General features: G+C 50.7%; 1 protein-coding gene across 1 annotated transcript; it reads left to right on the forward strand.

The window, feature by feature from the left end:
* Positions 1 to 1,311: 1,311 nt before the first annotated feature.
* Positions 1,312 to 20,109, forward strand: SLC22A20 (solute carrier family 22 member 20). Its single transcript, XM_007117419.2, is given in 12 exon segments — positions 1,312 to 1,414; positions 1,417 to 1,538; positions 1,540 to 1,680; positions 1,756 to 1,859; positions 3,528 to 3,658; positions 3,967 to 3,990; positions 6,560 to 6,728; positions 7,843 to 7,966; positions 9,013 to 9,128; positions 17,774 to 17,988; positions 19,652 to 19,730; positions 19,902 to 20,109. Coding segments are annotated over 12 exon segments (1,536 nt in total).
* The last annotated feature ends 5,775 nt before the right edge of the window (positions 20,110 to 25,884 follow it).

Consider the following 25,884-nt stretch of genomic DNA (forward strand, 5'->3'; position numbering starts at 1 on the left):
CCTTTAAGCCTTCTCGAGGGTGGGGGAGGGGAGTTGCCCCTGTGACCCAGACACCTGCAGCTTATATAAGCTGCTCCAGCCCCTCTGGGATCCCAGCTCTTCTTACCAGAGATAAGACAAAGAGTAGGTTGAGGTGGGGGTAGAGGAGGGGCTGGGACGGCGTGGGGAGGGGTGAGCCGCAAACCAGGGCAGCATCTGCAGAGCAAAGACTGAGGAGCCCAGCTTGGGGGTGGGGGCTGCCCTCGGCCACCAGGAGCCCCAGGTGGAGCCCCGAGTGGCAGACTGTCGGGCACAGGGCCTGGAATCTGCATTTTGCCTTTGGGAGTCCCTGGGCCAAATCCTGCTAGGCCTCAGCATCCTCATGAGTAAGAGGAGTGGTCCATCACTTCCTGGAATCCTGGGCTGGTTTGTGAGAGGGGCCAGGTGGAGGGGCGGGGGGGCCCGCCCGGTGCACCAGGCCCCACCCGCTTAGTTCTCTGTATTGGGTTTCCTTTGATGAGAGGTTGGAACGCTGTGGGTCTGGATGAGCGGAGACCCTGCCCCCTCCCACACCCCCAGCCTGATGGTACCTGGGATGGGGGCAGGGAGAACAGGGCTTCCTCTTGGTTGCCCTATTGGAGCATTTTTCAAGGACTTTTTTCCAAGTGTCTCCTATGCAACCTCTGACTTCCAGGGAAGTGGGGGAGGGGCAAGCAGCTATAATCACTGGCACCCCCTTATGTGACCTCCAAGCATTTAAGGCTCTGGCGTCAAGGGAGCCCAGGGACAGGACTGGGTCCCACGTGCTGAGGCTGGAATTGCGTGCTTTTTTTGGCCGCATCACTCGGCTTGTGGGATCCTAGTTCCCCGACCAAGGATCGAACCCGCGTCCCCCGCAGAGTCTGGAAGCGCAGAGTCTCAACCTCTAGGCTGCCAGGGAAGTCCCCTGGAATTGGGCTCTTGGAGATGCCTCACAGTGGCCTCCAGAGAAAAGGGGAGGGTGATGATGGTGCCACATTTCCTGCTGGGGTCCCCCCTGCGAGGGCCATGGGCAGGGGGCTGAGCCTTTAGATCTGGGCAGCAGGATGTGAGGCGGCCCTCTAGGACCCCTCGCTTTTCTAACTCGGAGGTGAGAGGCTGGGAGAAATGAGGAGAAAGGGCCTGGCAGGAGGGGGAGCCCTGCAGACCTGGGGACCCCCGAGGCCTCCTGTGAGCTGCAGGACACGGGGCATCTGAGGTCCTAACCCTGGCCTGTCCCTCCACCTCCCAGGGCCCCGTCCCAGCCCCTTTACATGAGGCTCCGAGGCTGGGCCTCGGGTCAGGCCCGTGGCCATGGCCTTCACAGACCCGCTGGACGCCCTGGGTGGCATGGGTGGCTTCCAGCTGGTCTACGCGGCCCTGCTGCTGCCGTCCTGCAGCCTGCTGGCCTGCCACAACCGAACCTCACGGCCGCCCCGCCCCGCCACTACTGCCAAAGGCCCGCCAACCACACTGCAGCCGCTGTCAATGGCTCGGGGGCCTGGCTGAGGGCCACCGCACCCCTGGGCATGCTTGGGGCCCCCCGAGCCATGCCGGCACTTCACGCAGCCTCAGTGGGCCCTCCTGGGCCCCGACACCTCCGTCCACGGGGCGGCCACCAAGGGCCACAAGGACGACTTGGTCTACAGCCTCAGTGTTTTCCCGTCCACCATCGTGATGGAGGTCGGTGGCGGGGCCGGGGGGGCCGGGGGGCTGCTGCCCGAGGCCGAGGCTGCAGCGTCCCTCCCTTCCCCGCAGAGGGATCTGGTGTGTGAGGCCCACGCCCCCCGAGACCTGGCTCAGTCCGTCTACATGGCCGGGGTGCTGGTGGGTGCCGCAGTGTTTGGCAGCCTTGCAGACAGGTGAGCCTTTGGGGACGAGGGTCCCAGCCTCCCGCACCTCTTCATTAACTTTTTCTTTATTAAAGTTTTTGTGTATTTTAAAATAGATAATACATACAGTACATTCACAAGGTTCACAATTCCTGAAGGTACAAGCGGGTCTGCAAGGAAGCGTTCTCCCCTTTGCCCCACACTCCAGTAATTTCTACGGGGCAGCCTGGTTTCCCTGTATCTTACAGAGATTTTTTAATGATTTTATACAATCCAGGTGAACATGTACATGTGCTCCATCCCCCTTTTCTATACAAACGCTGACACACCCATGCATGGTTTTGTATCTGGCTTTGACCTCATTCGTGGCCTCTGCGTATCCTTCAGAAAAAGCTCTCCTGTCCTCCCTGCATCCGGGCTGCAGCCCACTGTGCAGATGAGCCACAACTGACCAAAAGGGCCCCTGAGGATAGAGAGATGCCCGGAAATGCAGCACACACCATGGTTCTGATGGAGTCGGCTCCTTGCCTCTTCCTTCCTCTTTCCCGTTCTTATAAATGGGGGAGTGCCGAGACCCCACTACCCTGGCCTTGGACCCCTCTGTGGTGTAACAAGCCCCGCCCCACCCTGGCCTCCCCAAAATGACTAGTCCAGTCTGTTTGACAAAAGTCAAGTTTATGATACTGTTTATTAGAAACACTGGTCTTTGTAAGCAAGCACAAATCTGTCATGAGCTAGCCAGTGAGAGTGTGTCCGTGTACCTAGCTGTTCCTGCATCTCCCCTCCCTGTCTCCAGGTGACTCCAGACCCGGGAGGATGAGCCGTGGTCCCCGGAGGATTGCTTCCTCCTGGCTGACGGATGGAGGGAAGCAGCTCCTGCAAGGTTCCCTGCGGGGCTGCCGATCTGGAGAGCAGCGCTGGTCAGGCTAGGAGCAAGCCTGCATCCCCCTCCAGAGACATTCACGAGGGTGTCAAGGGGATCACCCTCTCTTCCTCAGCAATTTTAGACTTGAGTCAAAGTGGTCTTCACCATTTAGGAGAGACCTTTAAAGTTCTCACCCACAGAGTGAGTGGGGCGCCCCCGGGCGTGGTACGCACGTGCCACGTAGATGTGAATGAAGGTTCTTCTTAACTGCAGTTTTCTTTTGGAGAGAAATTCAAGAATGAGATAGAGGAGGGTTAACTTGGGGTTTTGTGCGCTGGTCACAAAAAAATGAAAACTGAACGTGCTCATTCAGTCTGACCCAAAAGACTGGACTCTGGGGTCATGCTCCCACCAGCCTGGGCCCTGCCAAGGGTTTGCCCCCCCATGAGTTCTGGTTTGAGGGCTCCCTCCCGCCAGAGAGTTGTTCAGGGGACCCTCTCATAACCCACTGCACCTGCCTCTGGGCCTTTGCAGAATCTCTGTCTTTCCCCAACCCTGGGGGAGCAGGGGTTTGGTAGGGAGCCAGAAATATTCCTTGCGTGAAAGAACGAAGGAGGGAATAGGTCTCTTCAGCCCCACTTTCCTTCCACACCAGGCTTCTCCCTCCCTGGTCCTGCCAGTGCTTGGGTCCCAGCGAGAGCTCATCTATTACAGACAAGTGGCTTTCAGATGTGGTGAGGGAGTAGCTTCTTCTTAACCCTCCCTCCACAACCTGCATGGGGGATGCTGCTGCCTCCTAGGAACCCTAACCCTGCACCCATGGCCGGGCTCAGGCTGGGCCACAAGGTCCCCCTGGTCTGGTCGAACCTGCAGCTGGCAGTTTCGGGTGCAGCCACAGCGGACTTCTGCTCCTTCGGCGCCTACTGCTTCTTCCGTTTCCTGATGGGCATGACCTTCTCTGGCATCATCTTTTTTTTTGGCCGCGTTAGGTCTTTTTTGCTGCGCGTGGGCTTTCTCTAGTTGAGGCGAGCGGGGGCTACTCTTCGCTGCGGTGCGAGGGCTTCTCCTTGCAGTAGCTTCTCTTGTTGCGGAGCACGGGCTCTAGGTGCACGGGCTTCAGTAGTTGTGGCTCGCGGGCTCTAGAGCGCAGGCTCAGTAGTTGTGGCGCACGGGCTTAGCTGCTCCACGGCATGTGGGATCTTCCCAGACCAGGGCTCGAACCCCTGTCCCCTGCATTGGCAGACGGATTCTTAACCACTGCTCTGGCATCGTTCATCTTAAACTCCCTCTCGCTGGGTGAGTCCAGACAAGGAGGGGCCTGGAGGGGAGGGGGCTCGCGGGGGGAGGGCGTGGCAGCCCCATCGTTGGATGTCTGCGTTGGGATTCTCATCCGGTGACCTCAACTCACAACCTCCCACCAGGGTTCTCGGGACACCTGGGCTCTCAGCAGTGGCCCTGCCAGCAGCGAGCCGTGGGCCCTGGGTTGCCAGTTGCCCGTCTGCAAGCTGAGAGGCCTGGGTTCACTTCCTGTGTGAGTTAGTCAGCAATAAGCACTTACAAAGGACCTCCTGTGCGCCAGGCTCGGTGTGGGCTCAGTGTGGGCCACGGAAGCGAGGTCCCACAGGGGTCTTCGAGGCGGCAGGAGCCCTGAGAAGTTGTGGCTCCGAAAGGGGCGGGGTTTCCCTTTGGTGCCATGTGGAGGCCTGGCCTCCTGGGTGCCAGGTGGGAATGTCCCCACCCCCAAAACAACAGGGTCAGTGCTCACTCCAGGCTGGTTCCAGGCAGCTCCCGGGTGGCTCTGGCACAGAGCGCCGTGGACAGAGGAAGCCCACCCTGGACACAGGCCAGCCACCGCCTCCGTGTCCCTCTAATTACATGGTTTGCTCCTGAGGACACCACCAGGCCTCAGGGAGGACCTGAGCGCTCTCACTCTGCTGACAAAGACGGGATGGGTCTTGCATCCCAGGGTAGCAGGGAATCTTGGGGCCAGAGAACCAGGACAGAGCAGGCCAGCACACTGGACACCCCCTGCCCCGTGTCAGGACAGCAGAGGGCACTGAGCTCACGATGGGATCTCAGCAAATCCCAGCTCACCCACCTCATTCTTCCGGGTGGATGTCCAGCCACGGCTCATGAAATCTGAAGGCAGGAGCCGTGGTCCAAGGTCCATCTCCTGCTAGAATCACCTCTATAACACACACACACACACACACACACCCTACACACACACATACACACCCCCTACACACGCACACAGTCCTAACCACAATGCACACCCCCATATACACACACACACATACACACACCCTACACACACACACACTCCTAACCACAGCACACACACCCCTACATACACATATACACTCCTAGCCACAACACACACCCCCATATACACATACCCCTACACACACACACACACTCCTAACCACAGCGCACACACACACACGCAACTAGGTGTGGGAGGTGCAGCAGTGAACGAGCAGAGCATGCTCCGTGGAGTCCGTGTTCTCCTGCAGGAAGACAGATAAACAACACAAATAAGCGAGTTGTGTAGTGTGTTAGAAGGTGATAAGGGCGACAGAGGAAAACTAAAGCCCAGCAAGGGAATGAGAGCGGTGGGGGGAGGGGAGAATCAGCAGTTTTGTTGGCTCAGGGACCTGCCTTGTTAGGAAGGGGTCACTCTGAGCTAAGCTCGAGGGAGGTGAGGGAGGGGGACCTGTGGCCACGGAGCGGTGGGGAGGGAGGCGGGTGGGCCAATATTCCAGGCAGAGGCCCTGAGGGGGGATGTGTCTAGTGGGCTCGAGAGCAAGGAGGTCCCTGTGGCTGGAGCAGAGCTGGTGCGTGACAGCTCAGGGCGATGGGGACAGACCCTTAGGCCTGGTGGTCATTAAGGACATTGACCTTGACCCTGAGTGGGACGGGAGCCTCTGCAGGGTTCCGAGCGGAGGAGAGGCCTGACCTGGTCTCACTTGGCATTTGCCGGGATCCCTCCGGCTGCCATGCGGCTCAAGGACAGGAGCAGGAAGGCCGGTCCCGAGGCTCCTCCAGTCACCCGGTGAGAGGCGAGGCTGGAGTGGGCCGGGAGGCGGCACGGGAGGAGGCGGGAAGGGCTCAGACTCTGGCTCAGTTCTGCAGGTAGAAGCAGCAGGATTTGCCGATGGGCTGGACGCACGAGCTGGCTGTTCACTGGAAAGAAGCGGCCTCCTCAGTTTATTTTGGTTGCCTTATAAGAGTGCGCCATGCTTTATCTAACCAGTCCCCCGTGGGTGGACACTTAGGCTGTTTCCAAGTTTTGCTATTTGCAAACAATCATGTAATTAAGAGCCATTATATTCCCTTTTCTACCAACTGTTCACATCCTTAGTCCATTTTTCTTTTGGCTGGTTGGTTGTTTTCCTATTGATTTGTAAGAATTCTTCCAAAATTAGGGAAATTCACCATTCGACTGTTATTTGAGGTGTAATTTTTTCTCTGTGTCTTTTTTTGCTGATGTTATGACTTTGCTTATGGTGTTTTTTTGTTTTTGTTTTTGTTTTTAATGCAGACACGTCTTATTTTTATGAAGTTTGTTGGTCTTTCCTTTTATTGCTTCGGGTTTTGTTGCATTCTTTGAAAAGCTTTTCCTGACTCTAAGGTTGAAAAAAAATCTACCATGATTTCTTCTAATATCGTTGTGGTTTTATTGTTTACATTTAGTCCACCTGGCATTTACCTGAGGATTGAGGTTGGGGCGTCTTTGCCTGTGTTCTGTGGATCTCTGGAAGGATTTCCAGCGGCCACAGAGTCATTATAAAGGGCAGGGGGATGAATTAAACAACCACGTGAGTGAGGAGCCCCACGGAGCCTGTCGTGGTTTTCTCCGCAGTCGTGGAGTGGATGCCCAGCTGGGGCCGGACGGCGGCGGGGGTCTTGCTGGGGTACTCCTTCACCTTGGGTCAGCTCATCCTGGCCAGGATGGCATACCTGATCCACCCCTGGCGGTGGCTGCAGTTTGCTGTCTCTGTTCCTTTCCTCATCTTTTCCCTCTACGCTTAGTACGTCCTGAGCAGAGAGGGGTGAGGGAGGGTGCACCTGTGTGGCCAGGCCCTCACCTGTCCTTATGGGAGGCTTGGGGTGCTCAGTGACTGGGATTTGCTGGACGTGGTGGGGACATGAAAGAGGGTGTGCTCACGGGGGACACGGGCTGACGAGTGCTACGCACGGCTGTGGGGAGGCTCCAGCAGAATCCCTTACATTACTACGGGGCCCCAGAACATACCAAGTGCTTTGCCTTCATCAACTCCTTTGTGCCTCACAACAGCCCCGGGGCATTTTATAGGAGGGGAGCTGAGGCACAGCTCAGGGTGGACCCCTGACTTATTCTAAGCCACATACTGGGGGAGATTGGGATTGACATGTATACACTACTATGCATAAAATAGATAACTAATAAGGACCTACTGTATAGCACAGGGAACTCTACTCAATACTCTGTAATGACCTATATGGGAAAAGAATCTAAAAAAGAACCGGTACATGTATACGTATGACTGATTCACTTTGCTGTACAGCAGAAAGTAGCACGACATTGTAAATCAACTATACGCCAATAAAAATTTTTTTAAAAAAAGAAAAAGTAGGGCTTCCCTGGTGGCGCAGTGGTTGCGAGTCCGCCTGCCGATGCAGGGGACACGGGTTCGTGCCCTGGTCTGGGAGGATCCCACGTGCCGCGGAGCGGCTGGGCCCGAGAGCCATGGCCGCTGAGCCTGCGCGTCCAGAGCCTGTGCTCCGCGGCGGGAGAGGCCACAACAGGGAGAGGCCCGCGTACCGAAAAAAAAAAAAAAAAGAAAAAGTAAAACAAACAAAACAAAACAAAAACAAAGTCACATACTGGGGTCAGAACCAAGTTCAAAACCAGATCTGTAGAAATCTGAAGTCCCTTGTCGTCTCTAAGTACCCTTCGGAGATTCTCTGAACGATGTGCTACAAAAAAAGGGAAGCCGCGTGTCCCCCGCCCCCCCCTCCCGCCCCCGTCTTCCTGATTCTGCCAACAGCAGGTGTTTCCCCTTTCCTAGGGTCTGAAAGGTGTACGAGGGTGCACTTGGGTTTGGGGAATGGCACGAACCCCACTCAGCCCTGGGTCACTCTCCACCGTTCTCTTGGTCCCAGGTGACTGCCTGAGTCATTCCGATGGCTCCTCCTTCATGGCAAATCCCAACTAGCTCTGCAGAACCTGCGGAAGGTGGCTGCAATGAACGGGAGAAAGGAGGAAGGGGAAAGGCTGACCAAGGAGGTAGGCGGGACGGGTGCAAGTTAGGGTAGGAATGGTTTTCAGTTTTGCGGCCTCCAGATGTGCTAGGATTTGGTGGCTTCCCAGGACTCACCCACCATCCAGGTGAACAGGCTGGGAATAAACAGAGCGGGAAGAGCTCCGGTGCAGCGAAGATGTTTAACCACTGAATGGCTGTGTGATCTGGGGTAAATAATTTAACCACTTTGTTATTAGTCTATCCATCCGTGCAATGGGGAAATAACCCATTCACATTCAGCCAAAATTTTAATAAAATAAAATGAAAATCATAAGATGAAATTATCAAAGAATCAATAATAAAAGTACCATTTACTATATGAGTTTACATACCATTTATGATAAGAGTGAGTTACCATGTATTATAAATAAGTACATTTATTATTTTTGTAAAAATGTTTTGGCCATACCCCATGGCATGTGGGATCTTAGTTCCCCGACCAGGAATCAAACCCGTATCCCCTGCATTAGGAGGTGGATTCTTAACCACTGGACCACCAGTGAAATCCCAATAAGTACATTTATTGAGCTGCTCGCTAGGCACCATGCTGAGGGCTTTACATACACAATCTCATTTAATGCCTCACTTTTGCCAATGAGGAAACTGAAATTTGGGTTATCAAGTTACCTGACACTGTGGGTCCAGAAGGGGACAGACAGGGAAAAAATAACTTAGGTAATCTGCCTAAGAACACACAGCAGAAAGTGGCAGAACGACTGGGAACCCTGCCCTTAACCACTGGCTGAGGCTGTCTGCGAGTCGATAGGCCTGAGGGTCCCACTGGTTATTTCAGCCTAAGCAGCGGGCAGCCCAGGAGCCTTGAGACTCATGTTGGAGCCTCTGCTTCATCTCAAAGCCCTGGAAACAGCCTGTTGAAGACCATCAGTCCCAGGGTGGGGAGGAGACTGTGGTCAACCATCCTGCCAGGGCTCCTGACCTTGACCCTCTTCTCCACAGATGGAGGGATACCCAGCAGGGAAATAGGATCCCAGATCCCGCTCTTCCGCTGACCAGACTTTCCTTTGCCCAGGTGGTGAGTTCCTACATCCAGAGTGAGTTTACAGCTGTTCCCCCCTCCGACTCGGTCTTGGACCTCTTCCCAACCCTGGCCATCCGTAAGGTCACGCGCTGTCTCATGGTGGTCTGGTAGGCGATGGGCTCGCACCCACAGCAAGGACACGCCAGTGTCCCCACTGACAAACTCGTAAGTGTGCTTCATGCAATGAGCAGAGGGGGCTTGTGAATTCAGTTCTGTTTCACACGTTTTCTCCAGTGTCTTCTGAGCAGCCAGGGTCCTCTGGCCCCCTGCTGGGTGCTGAGACGTGGCCATGCATGAGACATCCCTGCTGACCTAGGGACCCCACATCTGGGAATGGGTCTCACCCAGGCAACATTTCTGAAATGCACCTTGTCGCATCCTGACATGCCCTTGGTGCTCTCCAGGGGATTCTGGGAAGTGTCCCACTCTGGAAAAACACTCAAGGGTCCAGGATAGGACAGAGAGGGAAACAGTAATTCCATGAGGTACGGCAAGTGTCCCCATAGCTGTCCCCCTGGTTGGGGCTGCTGAGGGCTTCACTCAGGAGACAGCGTTTTAAGATGGTAATAGAGTTTTCCATGTGAGCAGGAAGGAATTCCTAATAGCGCAAAGATGGGAAATGGATAAAAATACAAAAGCAACCCATACCCATTGGCACAGACTGGAAACTGGCAAGTCATAAAGAGGCTGATTAAAAAAAAACAACTTTTTTTTTTTTTTTTGGCCGTGCGACGTGGCTTGTGGGATCTTAGTTAGCCAACCAGGGACTGAACCTGGGCCACGGAAGTGAAAGCACCGAGTCCTAACCACTGGACCGCCAGGAATTCCTAAAAGACAACCGTTTTAATTTCGCTTGACAGGACGTCCCAGACATTTAAATAATAGGGTTGATATTTATGAAGTGAGAAACGCAGGCTGTCTGCTCTCTGCAGCAGACCCAGCACTGTCTTCAGTGGTCACCAGCTGGGCTCGGGTAGACCAGGTGTCCCAGGTGACCTGGAGCAAGTCAACCAGCCTCTTGGCCTCAGTTTCCTACTTATGCACCTGCCCCTAAGGTCCTTGTGAGGATTAAAGCTAAAACATGTAAGCCCACGCCTGCCCCTGGGAAAGCTCTTGGGTAAAGAGTCTGTTCTCTGACTTGAGTTTGGGGCTGTGTCCCCTGTGCGCTGGGAATGTGAGATTGTCCTCCGCACCGAACGTCCAGAGGGCTCTGCCCCAACAGTGTCACCTGCGGGGCAGTTCTGGCCCTGGGCAGACGGAGAGCTCCTCAGAACGCAAGTCCAGGGAAGGGACAGCTTCCAGAGAGCTCCTTCTTCACTGTGCCCTTCCTGCTGGGAAGAAAGAGATCACGCACGCTGAATTCCAGGGTTGAAATCCCCTCTTGGCTCCTTCTGGAAAGAGTAAGCTAGGGCGCATTTCAGCAGCATAGTGACCGGGTCACTGAGATGGGGGTCTTGGCCAGCAACTGGGGAGATTCACCTGTGGGGTCCGTCCCTGGGCACCTCGTGTTCTCACCCACCGGGACTTACCAACAATGCCCAGAAAATCGTGTTCCCCCACCTCCCACATGTGTGTCTGGGGTCGGGTGGGGGCAGGGATTCCTAGAGTTCAAGGGCCCTTGGGAGGAAGAGGAAATGTTAGGAAGTGGTCGACTTTCACAAACTGTATAACCAACTCCTATTGTAAATGCCTTCCATTAGGAAATAGGATCCCAGATCCCGCTCTTCCGCTGACCAGACTTTCCTTTGCCCAGGTGGTGAGTTCCTACATCCAGAGTGAGTTTACAGCTGTTCCCCCCTCCGACTCGGTCTTGGACCTCTTCCCAACCCTGGCCATCCGTAAGGTCACGCGCTGTCTCATGGTGGTCTGGTAGGCGATGGGCTCGCACCCAGGACTTTGACCCACAGCAAGGACACGCCAGTGTCCCCACTGACAAACTCGTAAGTGTGCTTCATGCAATGAGCAGAGGGGGCTTGTGAATTCAGTTCTGTTTCACACGTTTTCTCCAGTGTCTTCTGAGCAGCCAGGGTCCTCTGGCCCCCTGCTGGGTGCTGAGACGTGGCCATGCATGAGACATCCCTGCTGACCTAGGGACCCCACATCTGGGAATGGGTCTCACCCAGGCAACATTTCTGAAATGCACCTTGTCGCATCCTGACATGCCCTTGGTGCTCTCCAGGGGATTCTGGGAAGTGTCCCACTCTGGAAAAACACTCAAGGGTCCAGGATAGGACAGAGAGGGAAACAGTAATTCCATGAGGTACGGCAAGTGTCCCCATAGCTGTCCCCCTGGTTGGGGCTGCTGAGGGCTTCACTCAGGAGACAGCGTTTTAAGATGGTAATAGAGTTTTCCATGTGAGCAGGAAGGAATTCCTAATAGCGCAAAGATGGGAAATGGATAAAAATACAAAAGCAACCCATACCCATTGGCACAGACTGGAAACTGGCAAGTCATAAAGAGGCTGATTAAAAAAAAACAACTTTTTTTTTTTTTTTTGGCCGTGCGACGTGGCTTGTGGGATCTTAGTTAGCCAACCAGGGACTGAACCTGGGCCACGGAAGTGAAAGCACCGAGTCCTAACCACTGGACCGCCAGGAATTCCTAAAAGACAACCGTTTTAATTTCGCTTGACAGGACGTCCCAGACATTTAAATAATAGGGTTGATATTTATGAAGTGAGAAACGCAGGCTGTCTGCTCTCTGCAGCAGACCCAGCACTGTCTTCAGTGGTCACCAGCTGGGCTCGGGTAGACCAGGTGTCCCAGGTGACCTGGAGCAAGTCAACCAGCCTCTTGGCCTCAGTTTCCTACTTATGCACCTGCCCCTAAGGTCCTTGTGAGGATTAAAGCTAAAACATGTAAGCCCACGCCTGCCCCTGGGAAAGCTCTTGGGTAAAGAGTCTGTTCTCTGACTTGAGTTTGGGGCTGTGTCCCCTGTGCGCTGGGAATGTGAGATTGTCCTCCGCACCGAACGTCCAGAGGGCTCTGCCCCAACAGTGTCACCTGCGGGGCAGTTCTGGCCCTGGGCAGACGGAGAGCTCCTCAGAACGCAAGTCCAGGGAAGGGACAGCTTCCAGAGAGCTCCTTCTTCACTGTGCCCTTCCTGCTGGGAAGAAAGAGATCACGCACGCTGAATTCCAGGGTTGAAATCCCCTCTTGGCTCCTTCTGGAAAGAGTAAGCTAGGGCGCATTTCAGCAGCATAGTGACCGGGTCACTGAGATGGGGGTCTTGGCCAGCAACTGGGGAGATTCACCTGTGGGGTCCGTCCCTGGGCACCTCGTGTTCTCACCCACCGGGACTTACCAACAATGCCCAGAAAATCGTGTTCCCCCACCTCCCACATGTGTGTCTGGGGTCGGGTGGGGGCAGGGATTCCTAGAGTTCAAGGGCCCTTGGGAGGAAGAGGAAATGTTAGGAAGTGGTCGACTTTCACAAACTGTATAACCAACTCCTATTGTAAATGCCTTCCATTAACTCTTTTTTTCTTTACTGGCTTTTTTCTTAAATTACAAAAATATATTCATTATAAAAGAATTTTTTTTCAGGACTTCCCTGGCGGTCCCCGAGCTCCCACTGCAGGGGGCATGGGTTCAATCCCTGGCCAGGGAACTAAGATCCTGCACGCCACACGGTGCCGCCAAAAAGAAAAATTTTTTTTTCAAGCGATTCAGAAACATATAGGCAGTGTAGTGTATTGGTTAAGAGACAGGACTGTGGAACACGATTGCTTGGGTTTGAATCTCAGCGCTGCTAATTACTGGCTGTGTGATCTTGGACAAGTTACTTAACCTCTATGTGCCTCAGTTTCCCCATCTGTAACATGGGTATCATAATAGTACCTACCACATAGGGCTGTCATGAAAATGAGAAGAGTTAGCGTGTATAAAGCAGGCAGAGCAGTGCCTGACAGTTGGTAAATTCCAGATGTGTCACCTGTTATCACTGTGTAAAAGTAAATCTTCCTGGGGCAATTCCCTGATAGTCCAGTGGTTAGGACTTGGTGCTTTCACTGCCCGAATTCGATCCCTGGTTGGGGAGCTAAGATCCCGCAAGCCATGTGGCCAAAAAAAAAAGAAAAAGTAAAAGTTTCTTCCACTCTACTCTCCCTCCCACCTCCCAACAGCAAACCTTGTCAAGCATGAGTTTGTATCCTTCCAGACCTTTGTACATACAAGACATGCACACATTTTCTTACAAAAATGGGTTAATATCTTATCTGTAAATATCTTTACAATGTTACATGAATCAATTCACATTGCACAGTAGCTTTGAAATAAATATTTGATGAATGAGTGAACCAATGAATGAATGAGCGAATGAATGAATTTTAAAATCTTGGGAGCCACAGAACTGTAAGATGGAAAGGAATCTTAGAGAATGTCTGGTCCGTTCTCCTCTCCAATGCTGATATTGCCTGGATGACATTCCTGGCTGGTCATGGTCCAGGCTCTCTGGGAAGCCTTTCAGTTTGGGGCGCTCACTTCCTCGAAGTCCACGCCTTACATTCCCCACCCTAACTCCCAGATGAGCAAACATGTTATTGAGCAAAGGATATGAATGGAAACCAGGTAGTTTTTGACTGGGTGTCCCTCAACCCTTTCAATGGTCACTTTATTTTTCACATACTGTGTTAGTCTCATGTTGCTATTGTAACAAATTACCATAACTTAGTGGCTTAAAACAGTACCCATTTTTTCAAAAAAATTATTTTATTGAAGTATAGTTTATTTACAATGTTGTGTTAATTTCTACCCAACTACTGAGCCCGCGTGCCACAACCACTGAGCCTGCGCTCAAGAGCTCTCGAGCCACAACTACTGAGCCCGCGAGCCACAACTACGGAGCCCACGTGCCACAACTACCGAAGCCTGCATGCCTAGAGCCTGTGCTCCACAACAAGAGAAGCCACCGCAATGAGAAGCCCGCGCACCGCAACGAAGAGTAGCCCCCGTTCTCCGCAACCAGAGAAAGCCCACACGCAGCAACGAAGACCCGTTGCAGCCAAAAATTAAATAAATAAATAAAATTTTAAAAAAAGAAATGCCCGACGTTCAGCTTGACAGAATTTCACGAACTGTATACACCTGTTAACCAGCACACAGATCAAGAAGCAGGACATGATTAGCCCCCAGGAACACCCCAGTGTCCCCTTCTAGTCACTACCTTCCCCTAAGGTAATCACTATTCTAATGCCATAGACAACTTTAGCTTATGTTTTTTGAACTTTATATAAATTTAATCACAGTGTGTACTCTTTTGTAACTAGTTTCTCTCATTCAATATTTTGTTTTTGAGATGCATCCATCTTGTAGTATATAATTTAGTTTCTTCTTCTTGTTGTATAGCATTCTACTATATGAATATACTACTTGTGGCAGGCAGGATTATGATCCCCCAAAGATGTCCTAATCTAACTTTTCAACTTTTCTATGAATATAAATTTATTCCAAAATAATAAAAACAATATCCAACAAACACTGTATCTCAAATATAAATGTTTATATATATAATTCCAGAGTATATATGTGTATATATGTTCTGTATACATATATATGGAAATATGTAATTCTGTAAATATATATGTATATATGTATATGAATACATATATGTATATACATATATTCTTATAAATGTATATTTATACTATGTGAAAATATAGATGTAGATATTCAGTCAACGAGTAGTATTGACCCCTGTCCTAATCCTAGGGTAGGGGCCTGTGACTATGTTTTCACCTTACATGGTATGAGATAATAGAAAGTATATATATATTGGTTTCTGTCCCTGGTTCCTGGCACAGAGTCCTTAGAACTCTTGTAATTTCCTAAGTGATAAGAGCGCTAGGAGGCAAGTGAGAATTTTGTCTTTGTTTTCAGAGCCTCATCTTCCTGCCGATATCACAGCTCCATGTGGCTGGGACAGGATTTTTCTAGGTTTTATCTTCAGTGATGCAGGACATGGTGGTCCCAGGGGCCACGAGGAGAAAAATATCATTTGGATTATCGGGGACTATACTGGTTTACCATAACCAAGTAGGACTGGGGCTTTCTCTTCCTGACCTTTGGAAAGTCAGTCTCACCTAGAGATGAAAATAAGGCACACAGGAAAAAGGAAGCTTTTTTGTTTTGAGGTGGAGAGAGATGATAAGCTGCTAGACAGACAGGCTCCATCCATGATCCCTGCCTGAAATAACAGAAGCCTTTCTGACATGTGAAGAGGCAGGGATGTGGCTTTGCTGTGGGCCCTTGGCAGAGGAGGGGAGAGGAGGAGGGGACAGAAAGTGAGAGTCCAGGACCTTCCTGTGTGAGCGCCTCCTCCTCATCTTAGCCCTTCTCTGCTGCCCTAGGAGTCCAGGTCACCAAATTGTTGCAGAGGAAGACCAGAGGCTCGGGAGGTTGTGTTTTTTTTAAGAGGTACATTCTTTTTTTTTTTTTAATATTTATTTATTTGGTTGTGCCAGGGCTTAGTTGAGGCACGCGGGCTCCTCAGCTGTGGCATGCGAACTCTAAGTTGTGGCATGCATGTGGGATCTAGTTCCCTGACCAGGGATCGAACCCAGGCCCTCTGCATTGGGAGCGCAGATTTTAACCACTGCACCACCAGGGAAGTCCCTTGGGAGGCTTTAAAAGGAAGGGAGTCAGTGTTCATTCAGGAGACGTCAAGGCAGGGAAACATTATGGATAACTTTATTGTATTTTCAGTGACATGACAAAGTTTCTTCAGTGATGGATTTCCTTTCCCCAAATGCTGGTCTCCACACCGGACTGGAAGCCCCGATAGGACTGTGTGCCCAGAACATAGTAGAACGTTTACATGGCAGCGTGCAGGAGCAAATTAAAGAACAAAGGAACTCGTGAAGGTAAGGAAGGCAGGGGCATCTACACTTGAGAGAAGAAAGAAGGGGGAAGAAGACAGAGCAACACCAGACAGAGTGGGGAGGAGAGAGGTGAAGGAGCCGTGTCAGGGAAGCTGAGACAAGAGGAACCATCCAGAGGGGAATGGCCAGTGGAGGACAAGGGTGGGCGAGAATGCAATCCATGCAATGACCATGATGTCCAGGTGGGGTCAGGAGATCAGTGAAGCAGAACTGGTCCCTCCAAGGTCAGGTTATCTACTCTCAAGCTTAACAACTCCAGACCAAAGGAAGCCCACATTACACTGCCTCCCCTGCGGTGTTAAGGGCCATGAGATGTTTTACCTGAGCTTGTTCAGCATAATATTGGGGGCCTTGCTTCTCATGTCCACCTGGGAGGAGCTGGAGTGGTGAAATCAGACCTGCATTCTCCCTTGACGCCCCCCGGCCTGCCTAGGGCCAACAAGAATTACTGTCACCTTTTCTAGAAGTCTCTTCTCTTTTTCTCCATCTCCACTGACTCACACAGCTGGGGATGGCTGGGAGGGATGGCAGGAGTTTCTCAGTAAGTGGTTTGGGGGCAGATGCTGGGCCCTGCTAGGAGAGAGCCCACTGCCGCATTCTATTTTTCCACTCCTCCTCCCTCTAGGTTCCTGGGTCTGTGCCAGCATGTCCTGCAGAGAAGCAAGACCTGGGGCCCAGGGTGGGGGGGGTCCGTGAGGGCCTATCCCAAGCCGCTTCCTCTGGGACATTTTTTTGTTTTCTTTTGTTTCTCTTGTATAAAGTGTGGTCAAATACACATAACAGAAACTTTAGCATCTTAACCATTTGTAACTGTGCAGTTCAGCAGTGTGAAGTACCTACAACATTGTTGTGCAACCATCAGCAGAACTCTTCTCATCTTGCAAAGCTGGAACTCTGTACCCATTAAACAATATCTGCCCAACCCCCTTCTCCCCACCGGCCTCTGGCAACCAGCTTTCTAGGTCCTGTGTCTATTAACTTGACTAGTCAAGGGACCTCCCATAAGTGGAGTCACACAGCGCTCGTCCTTCTGTGACTGGCTCATCTCACCTAGTGTGACGCCCTCCAGGTCCCTCCGTGTTGTGGCACGGTCAGGATTTCTTCCTTTTTCGGGCTGAGTAATTGCATGTATAGACCACGTGCTGTTGATCCATTCATTTGTCGATGGACACCTGGGTTGCTTCCACCTTTTGGCTATTGTGAATGATGCGGCTATGAACACGGATGTACAAATATCCCTTTGAGACACTGCCTCAGGGACCTTGTAAATTTCTGTGGAGAAGCCCAAGTGCGGGAACTCCAGGGCTGTGCAGTCAGTTTGACTGAAAACACCGGGTCCCCTGACCAGGGATTGAACCCAGGCCACAGCAGTAAAAGTGCTGAGTCTTAACCACTGGACTGCCAGGGAATTCCCTCCCTCCAACTCTTTTTTTTCCCCTATTTTTTGGTCGCGTGGCATGTGGAATCTTAGTTCCCTGACCAGGGATCGAACCCCTGCCCCCTACAGTACAAGTGCAGTGTCTTAACCACTGGACCGCCAGGGAAGTTCCTCTCCCTCCAGCTCTTGATGTGATGCCCAGATCAGCCACCGAAGGCTGGAGGAGGAGGGGCTGGAGTGGTGCTGACAATGGAAAACACACGCTGCAGAGCCCACGGACAGGACTCAGGGCGATTGGAAACGGATGGGGACGGAGGGCCCTGGGTTCCAAGGCCAAAGTCAGAGACTTAGGCGACCAGGAGGGGGTGTCCTGCAAAGTCAGGGGATTTTACCTCCCTGAGACGGGAGTCCTGTGTCATTCATCCTTGGGTGCCCTCCCCGGGTCCAGAGCAGTGAGCCCTGGGGTGAAGCAGGACCGTCCTGCCGCCTCTCCCAGGTTCTCCAACTCCCTGGCTTACTATGGCCTGGCCATGGACCTGCAGAAGCTTGGGTTCAGCGTATACCTGGTGCAGGTCCTGTTCGGGGTCATAGACATTCCGGCTATGCTGGTGGCCACCACCACCATGACTTACGTGGGCCCCCGGGACACCGTGGCCTCCTTCCTCATCCTGGCCAGGCCCATGGTGATCGCAAACTCATTTGTGCCAGAAGGTGAGCCATCCGCTTCTGCCATCACCGCCTGGGAGCCCCTGGGGTGTGGGGTCTGGTGGGCAAGAGACACAACAAGGGAACAAGGCTGAGGGATAGCCTTCTGGATCTGGAAAGAAAGTGACTGTTGACTAGTAGAGTTTGTATTAAGCACATAGGACTTAGTATCACAGTGGAGAATCTATAAAGGACATGAGTCTTCGCCCTCAGAGCACTTACTGTCCCGTCAGGGAGATTAGGATACATAAGAACAGCTGGAGAGGCAGAGGGCTGGCTGGTGTGTCCACCTGGAACCTGGCCAGGTGGCTTCTCGAGGGTCTGAACCTCAGCCAGCTGGCCCTGGAACTGTGGTTTGCAAAGCTGTCTGTAATCACCACCTGGAGACCTTTGAAAACTCCCGACGCCTATGGGCTCCAGGCCAACGCAATTAGTCTCAAAGAGAGGGACCCAAATCTCAGTATTTAAAACATTGTCCAGTCTTACAGCCAGAAGCCAGGGTTGCCTATCAGAGCCCTGAGCACGTGCTAAGCTGAAGGCCCAGCTGTGACCCAGTTCTGCTACCACAGCCTTGGGCAGGTTGTCTGATTTCTCTGTGCTTCAGTTCCTCCCCTGTAAAATGGATAGATTATTACTATTGGTATTTTGACATATTTCCTTCCAGTCTTATTCCCTCTTTATAGATTTTGTACTTGACACAATTGAGATATTATATACACACACAGTATAAATAGGATTACGTATGTGCATACATATATATGTGTACACATACACAGGTATCCTTTTTCACTATATGTTGTAATATAAATCTGCTTTTCCATGTTAGTGCAAATGTTTCATGACCCTAATTTTTTATACTATTTAGTACTTCACCTGATTGGTGTTTTTCATCCCTAGCTGCACCTTAGACTCTCCTGCGGACCTTTAAAAAAATACCCAAACTGGAGTTCGTCCCCAAGAGGCTTTGATGTAATGGAAATGGGGCAGGGCCCAGGGTGTGGGTGTTTTATAAATTCTCCCCTCCCGATTCCAGTGTGCAGCCGGAGTTGCCCCCAAATCCAAAGGACGTGTCATAATTTCTTTGACCATTGCCCTGACGTTGGGCTTGTGCATTGGAGTTTCGCTGTTTATAACCAACCACATAATGAGCAGGTAAATAATGATGGTAACGGCAAACTTTCAGTGACACTGAGCACTCACAACATCATGTCAACCTTATGACAAGCCCCTGAAGCAGGTACAGGTATTTTCCTCATTTTACAGATGAGGACGGAGAGGCTCAGAGAGGTTAAAAGTCACAGTGACCGAGGTCACCCAGCTGGGTCAGAGCTTGGACTTGAACCCAGGCCTAACTCTACGGCTTGTCCTGCCTCCCCAGCAGGATGGGTGACAGATGGAGATAAAGGAGGAAGGAGGCAGAGGTCAGAGAAGGTCAGCGTGGGCACTTCTGGGTCGCAGGTGGTGGAAATCCCGATCCTCCCCCTCCAGGATCTGCGCTCCAACCCCACCCATGGCTCGGCCTTCCTCCTCCCTCTTCAGGCTCTGAGCCTCACCCTCTGCCTCCTTCCCCCACCCTGCCCCCTCCTGAGTCCCCCCCACCCCCATCCCTAACCCCCTCCTTGCCCGCTTTGGGGACTCTGGGCTCCCCCGGCAGCTCCCCCTCCCCCAGATATGCGGACCCTGCACACGGCCAGCTCCTTCATCTACGTGTACCTGTCCACGGGAGAGCGGTACCCCACGGAGATCAGGTGGGCGCCTGCCCCAAACTGCGAGGCCCTCGCTCCAAGCTGACGCCTGCTGGGCTTGCTGAAGCAGGACCCTCTCTCCGTCCTGCTCTGCCCTGACACCCAGGACCCGGCACGCCCAGCCCTCTGGGGGTCCAGGCCAGGGTCGCGGACCCGGCCACTCTCCTCCAACAGGCAGATGGGGATAGGCTTCGCCTCGGTCAACTCCCTTCTCGGGGGCCTGGCGGAGCCCCTGGTCACCACGCTCGGGGAGTTCAGCGCCGCCCTGCCACCCGTGGGTTTCGGGGCCACCACGATCCTGGCTGGGCTGGCCGTCTGCTTCCTGGCTGAGACCCGCAACGTGCCCCTGGTGGAGACCATCGAGGCGATGGAGAGGAGGTGAGGGAGGGCCTCTGGGCACGGGGGGCGGAGCGGGGGTGAGGTGGTGGCTCGGCGGAGACGGCTACGGCTCCTCCGGCTGCGGCCAACACGTGGTCGCCGTGGGCGACAGCAGAGCCGGAGAGAGCAGCGTCGTGCTCGCCTCCATCTACGAGGCTTAGCTTTCCACAGCGAATGGTGAAACGGAAATAAGAAGAAACTTTAGACCAGGAAAGATAAGACCATGAATTGAATCGAAACCTGGCAGGGAAGTGGGGTGATGTTTTGCGGGAGGAGAAGGTGCCCCAGTCTGAAGCAAAGACGGGCCCGTGTGGTTGCCTGGTGGGCGTGGATTTTGGCTCCGAGCTTCCAGGCGACAGAAAAGGAGAGCCCCGTTAATGACTTTTTTCAGAGAGGACCAGGAACACCAGTGCCTTGGAGAAAGGGTAGCCTCTAACACTAGAAGACGTTTCTCTTGTGAGTCTCATCAGGGAGGTCACTGCGCAAGGTGACAGCAATGTCCCTGACAATGTTTCTAAAATAATTGCGGGAGGGGACTGATACGGCTTCTTGAAGCATTTCTCAGCAATATGGGCTCAGTGAAGACCCTCGTTTTGGGGTGCGGGAGACCTCTCTGAGTCCAGCATGTTCCCACAACTGAACCCATCTGTGCCCAGAGACCTGGGTGGGTGGACTGTGTTCGCACCCCTTAAAAATACCCCCCCACGGGAATACCCTGGCAGTCCAGTGGTTAGGAATTGGTGCTTTCACTGCTGAGGGCGGGGGTTCAGTCCCTGGTCGGGGAACTAAGATCCCACAAGCTGCGAGGTGCGGGGACACACACACACACACACACAATCTGTAAAAATAATAATAATAATAATAATAACCCCCCATGAACATCCTGTGTCTAACCTGAGCTGTGGACAGAGGCTGGACTTCTATAGATCAAGGATCTATTCCTTGGCAAGTCCTGTCAATTCTGCCTCCAAAATATATTTTGAATCTATCCATCTCTCTCCACCCTCATGGCCACCGCCTCCTCTTGGCCACCATCATCTCTTGTCTGGACAATTACAAGAGCCTCAGATCCTTCCCCCATCCCTCTCCTCTTTATTCTCTACACAGGTGCTGGTGTGAAAGGCTTATTATGTAAGTAGATTCATGTCATTCCTCTCTTTGGAACCCTTCCTTGGCTCTCTTTTGCACTGAGGATAAAAATTGAAATCTTCCAAAGCCCTCAGGATGTGGTCCCTGCACACCTCCCCATGGTCAGCCTGGCCACCATCAAGGCTGTTCCCTCTGTCTGGAATGCTTTTCCCTTTGCTCTTAACCTGCACTCATCCCACAGAACAGATGTAGGTCCCGGTATCCCAGGTGCTGGGATAAGTATTTGTCAATAAGCCAGTCCAGAGCCTGTTTGCAGGTGCTCTGAGATGTTGCCTGAGGGCCCCAGGTACCCGAAAAAGAAACTGGAGAAGTGCCCACCCTTAATATGACAGAGAGAACCGCTGTAATGGTCTGGCCTGGACATTTTCAAAATCAGATTTTGCTTACCCTGGCTATAGAAAAATCCCAGTAATGCCAAATGAAATTCTAGTTTTAGGCAACATAGTTTCCTTTGACCTTGCCAGGAACAATTAATTATGAAACTACAGTATGTTGTTACTAGATATGAACCAATTGAACTTTGGAGACCATTTACTGAAAATAATTTTAATTTTTATAGTAGTTTACAACAAGCTATTCTTTCTCACAATGATCTGCTGTTTGGGTCTGATCTAGCTGGTGCTGTCAGGAGTCCCTTCCTCCCAGGGGAGAGGAAGAGCTTGCACGAGCTGAAAAACATATTGATGTCCATAATATGGGAAGCTCTCTTAATTAAGCTCGACAAAGTAGTCCCATATTTTGTATTGCTTTTATTGCTTATTTATTTTTTTAATATTTATCTGTTTGTTTATTTATTTATTTTGGCTGCACCAGGTCTTAGTTGAGGCACTAGAGATCTTTAGTTGTGGCATGTATGTGGGATCTAGTTCTCTACCAGGGATTGAACCTGGGCCCCCTGCATTGGGAGTGCAGAGTCTTACCCACTGGACCACCAGGGAAGTCCCTTATTGTTTATTTTTAAAGTTGTATATATTTGTGTGTGTGTATGTGTGAGTGTGATTTGGAACAATTTCAAAATTACAGAAGAGCTACTGCTGGACAAAGAACTTTTTTTCTGAAAGACGTTGACATCTCTTTCAAATCTATTCATGGTATTTCCCCCAAGGATATTCTCCTGCATGACCACACTATAACCACCACAGTCAGAAAGTTAGTGTTGCTATATATATGACTACCATTTCACCCTCAGACCTCATTCAAGTTTCCCTAGTCCTCCCCAGCAACGTCCTATAAAGCAAGAGGATCGGGTTCAGAATCGCAAATGGCATTTAGTTGTTGCTTCTCTTTCAGGAGTAGGTCCTTTGCTCTTTGACTTTCGTGACTCCAGCAATTACACAGGGTTTTATAATTGGAAGAACTAATAAGACTCCACAAAGCACACTTATTTAAGGCTTTCATAAGACCAAGGACAGGGGCTTCCCTGATGGTCCAGTGGTTAAGACTCTGCTCTTCCAATGTAGGGGGCACGGGTTCGATCCCTGGTTGGGGAGCTAGGATCCCACATGCCATGCGGTGCAGCCAGAAAAAAAAAAAAAGACAGAGGATACAATGCAGCAGGAGGAAGAAAATACAGGCGAACATCAGGAAGGGCCAGGGCGCCCAGGTGCACCTCCCAGGGTCCTCGCAGCCCCCAGGGTGTCATTCATCCCTGCATCACAAGCCATTGGATGGATGTGAGCTATCTCGATCTCAGGGAGGCCAAGTACAAGTTTGCTGAGGGGTCTTTTCTATCCCATTGGTCACAGCCCAAATCAGGCTGTGTAACCTGGTAAACCAGACGCAGACCATGAACCTACAATTTTCAATAAACAATGTAGACCAGCTGGTAGAAGCTGCTCCAAGAGGAGGTTCAGACTTGACCAGCATATTATAAATTACTGGCTGGTACATGGGCTTCTTCAGTGACCTGTCCAGGGTTCTTCTTGACAGTCCTTGTCCAAGCAAACATGAGATGGAAACAACTGGACTTGTTTTAGTTCGTGGGGAAACGGTGACATTGGGGAAGGGAAGGCGAGAGACAGCCTCTCTCACGAGATCGTCAAGTGGAGTTTCAGACTTCTGGACAATAAGAATTCAGAACTCCTCAGCCCATCTCATTTTTCTCAATTTCTAATCTCATCAAATAATTACGAGTGCTGGTCATAGGCTTGGGATGTTAAAGATTAAGATGAAAAGAAAATGCCTGTTTCTAGGGTTCAAGTTACTCATCCCCAAGATCTTTCATTAATCACGAGACCAGATACTGTTTTCAGAATGGTCTGAATGCTTGGAGTAGTCTGGGGGTCAGCCCCGGTGACCCAGTTGGGTTTCTGCCCGAGTCTGTTGGAGCAGCATAGCAAAGGAGCACCTGACTAACCCCGTTCAAAAGAAATCCTTTTATGTAAGAATAGAACGTTCACAAAGGAGACAATACCAATAGGAAGTAAACAGAGGAAAAGTATCCACATCAGTCATAATCAGAGAAATGCAGTTAAAACCAGGAGATGTCCTGTTTCAAATATTTAAGGAAACATTTTCAAACATAGTAATGTCAATACATAGTCAATGCAGGAGATGTATGGGTAGCAAGGAGGAAACTCCTGAAATCTTTCTGGAAGTTTCTTTGGCATTATGGATCATGAGTTGGAAAAATTTTCACATTCTTCTGAGCAGCAATGACATTTCCTGGACTCTGCCCTAAAAAACTAAGCTGAAATATGGACAAAGTTTATTTACAAGGATATTCATCATCCTGCTTAATGTACCAGAAAAAAATGTGAACTCTCCAAATATCCAACAATTTAAATAAATTATGATCCACTGTGCGTTAGTTAAAAGCTATGTTGATGAAGAGTTTTTAATGGCAAGGGGAATGTTTACAATATGCTGTTAAACAGTGTATTATAATTATTTATGATATTTTCCTAATTATGTCAAGAAATAGAGACTCGGTAGAGAGAAAACAATATATTAAAATGGTGACAATGGTTGACTCAAAGTATAGGTGATATTTTATTTTTTTCCAGCTGCTTTATATTTAAAATTTTTTTCTCCAAATTATCTACATTGAGCAGGTTTTCTCTGGTAATCAAGGGAATGAGGCACACAGTGAAAAAAATTATAGGAATTCAATTAGGCCGTTTCTCAGACACAGGGCAGCCCCTCTTGAGGCTTGGAGTGAGGGAAGGATCTGTGTGGTGCTGAAGTCCCCAAAGCCTGTGAGGTGGGAAGACCCAGAAGATAGGCAGCCAAGGCTCCAATCAGCGACCTCGCATGGAGCTCCTCCCACTGGTAGGGGGCATGGAGGGGTGGGGGACAGAGGCATACGTTTTCAGCCTTTCAGCAGAGGTCTGGTTCTCCACCAAGGACAAAGACCAGGCTCTTGGTCAGCTGGGGCTACAGTGGTAGGAAGGAATAACCTGTTTTGTAGCCCACAGGCTCTCCTGTGTGCGTGTCTGACCCCAGACCAAATTGCGTATCACTGATGCCAAGACAGCATTCTAAAAAGTCCTCACGGCAACAGTCCCTGTTTTCAGCATTGTGCAAAAGAACTGGGACCAGCACACCCCCCTCCATAATCTCATGGTAATGTGTTGGCTGCCCAAAGGAAAGAAATAGGGGCAAAATCGAATTCAAAAATTATTTTGTGAATGATTCTTGCTTTACAGATTTGTAGAAAGATAGCTACTAGCTGACATTTTTGAGCTGCTGGATGAGTTTAATACTGAAAAATGAAAAGGTCAAATGAAAGTAAGCTACAGCATGTTCTGACAAAGTATGTAGAGCAGAATTCGGACATTAAGAATTGTTCACTCGGGTTGTGTAGTTGTTAAAAACTGAACTCTAAAGAATTATCAAGACTAGAAAAGCAGGGACTTCCCCGGTGGATCAGTGGTTAAGGCTCCGCGCTCCCAACGCAGGCGACCCGGGTTAGATCCCTGGTCAGGGAACTAGATCCCACATGCATGCTGCAACTAAGAGTTCACATGCCACAACTAAGGAGCCTGCGTGCTGCAACTAAGGAGCCAGTGAGCCACAATTAAGGAGGCTGCCTGCTGCAACTAAGACCTGGTGCAACCAAATAAAAATAAATAAATATTTTTTTAAAAAGACTAGAAAAGCAGTATCTGGGTCTGCTTGAGGAAAACCTACACTATTGTTTTGAAATATTGATGTGAAAAAACTTGATCAAAGTAAAAACCCATTAACAATATCCTAGGAAATCTCAACATTGCAGTTCTTAATGACAGAAGATGCAGAACTATTGGATTCAAAAGATAATCTCACCATAGAAAACAATTTAAACTGATAGAATTATCTACATTCTGATTAATGGCAAATAAATGATTATCAATCAATAGATAGGAATATCCGTCAAGGAAAAAAAGTGATAATCTTCTGTTATTTGCTACTAGCTACCTGTACAAATGCAATTTTGCATTGATGGTGACTATCAAGAATTTGAAGAATTCTTGAATTCAAAAGAATCATCATGAAAAACAAGAACTACACACAGCCATCTTGAGCATAAAACCTGATATAAAAAGTTATGTTCTGGGCTTCCCTGGTGGCGCAGTGGTTGAGAGTCCGCCTGCCGATGCAGGGGAAAGTTATGTTCTGAAGCAAACTCAACTTTCCTGTTAAAATATTT

The sequence above is a fragment of the Physeter macrocephalus genome, chromosome 16, assembly GCF_002837175.3.
Source record: "Physeter macrocephalus isolate SW-GA chromosome 16, ASM283717v5, whole genome shotgun sequence".
NCBI lineage: Eukaryota > Metazoa > Chordata > Mammalia > Artiodactyla > Physeteridae > Physeter > Physeter macrocephalus.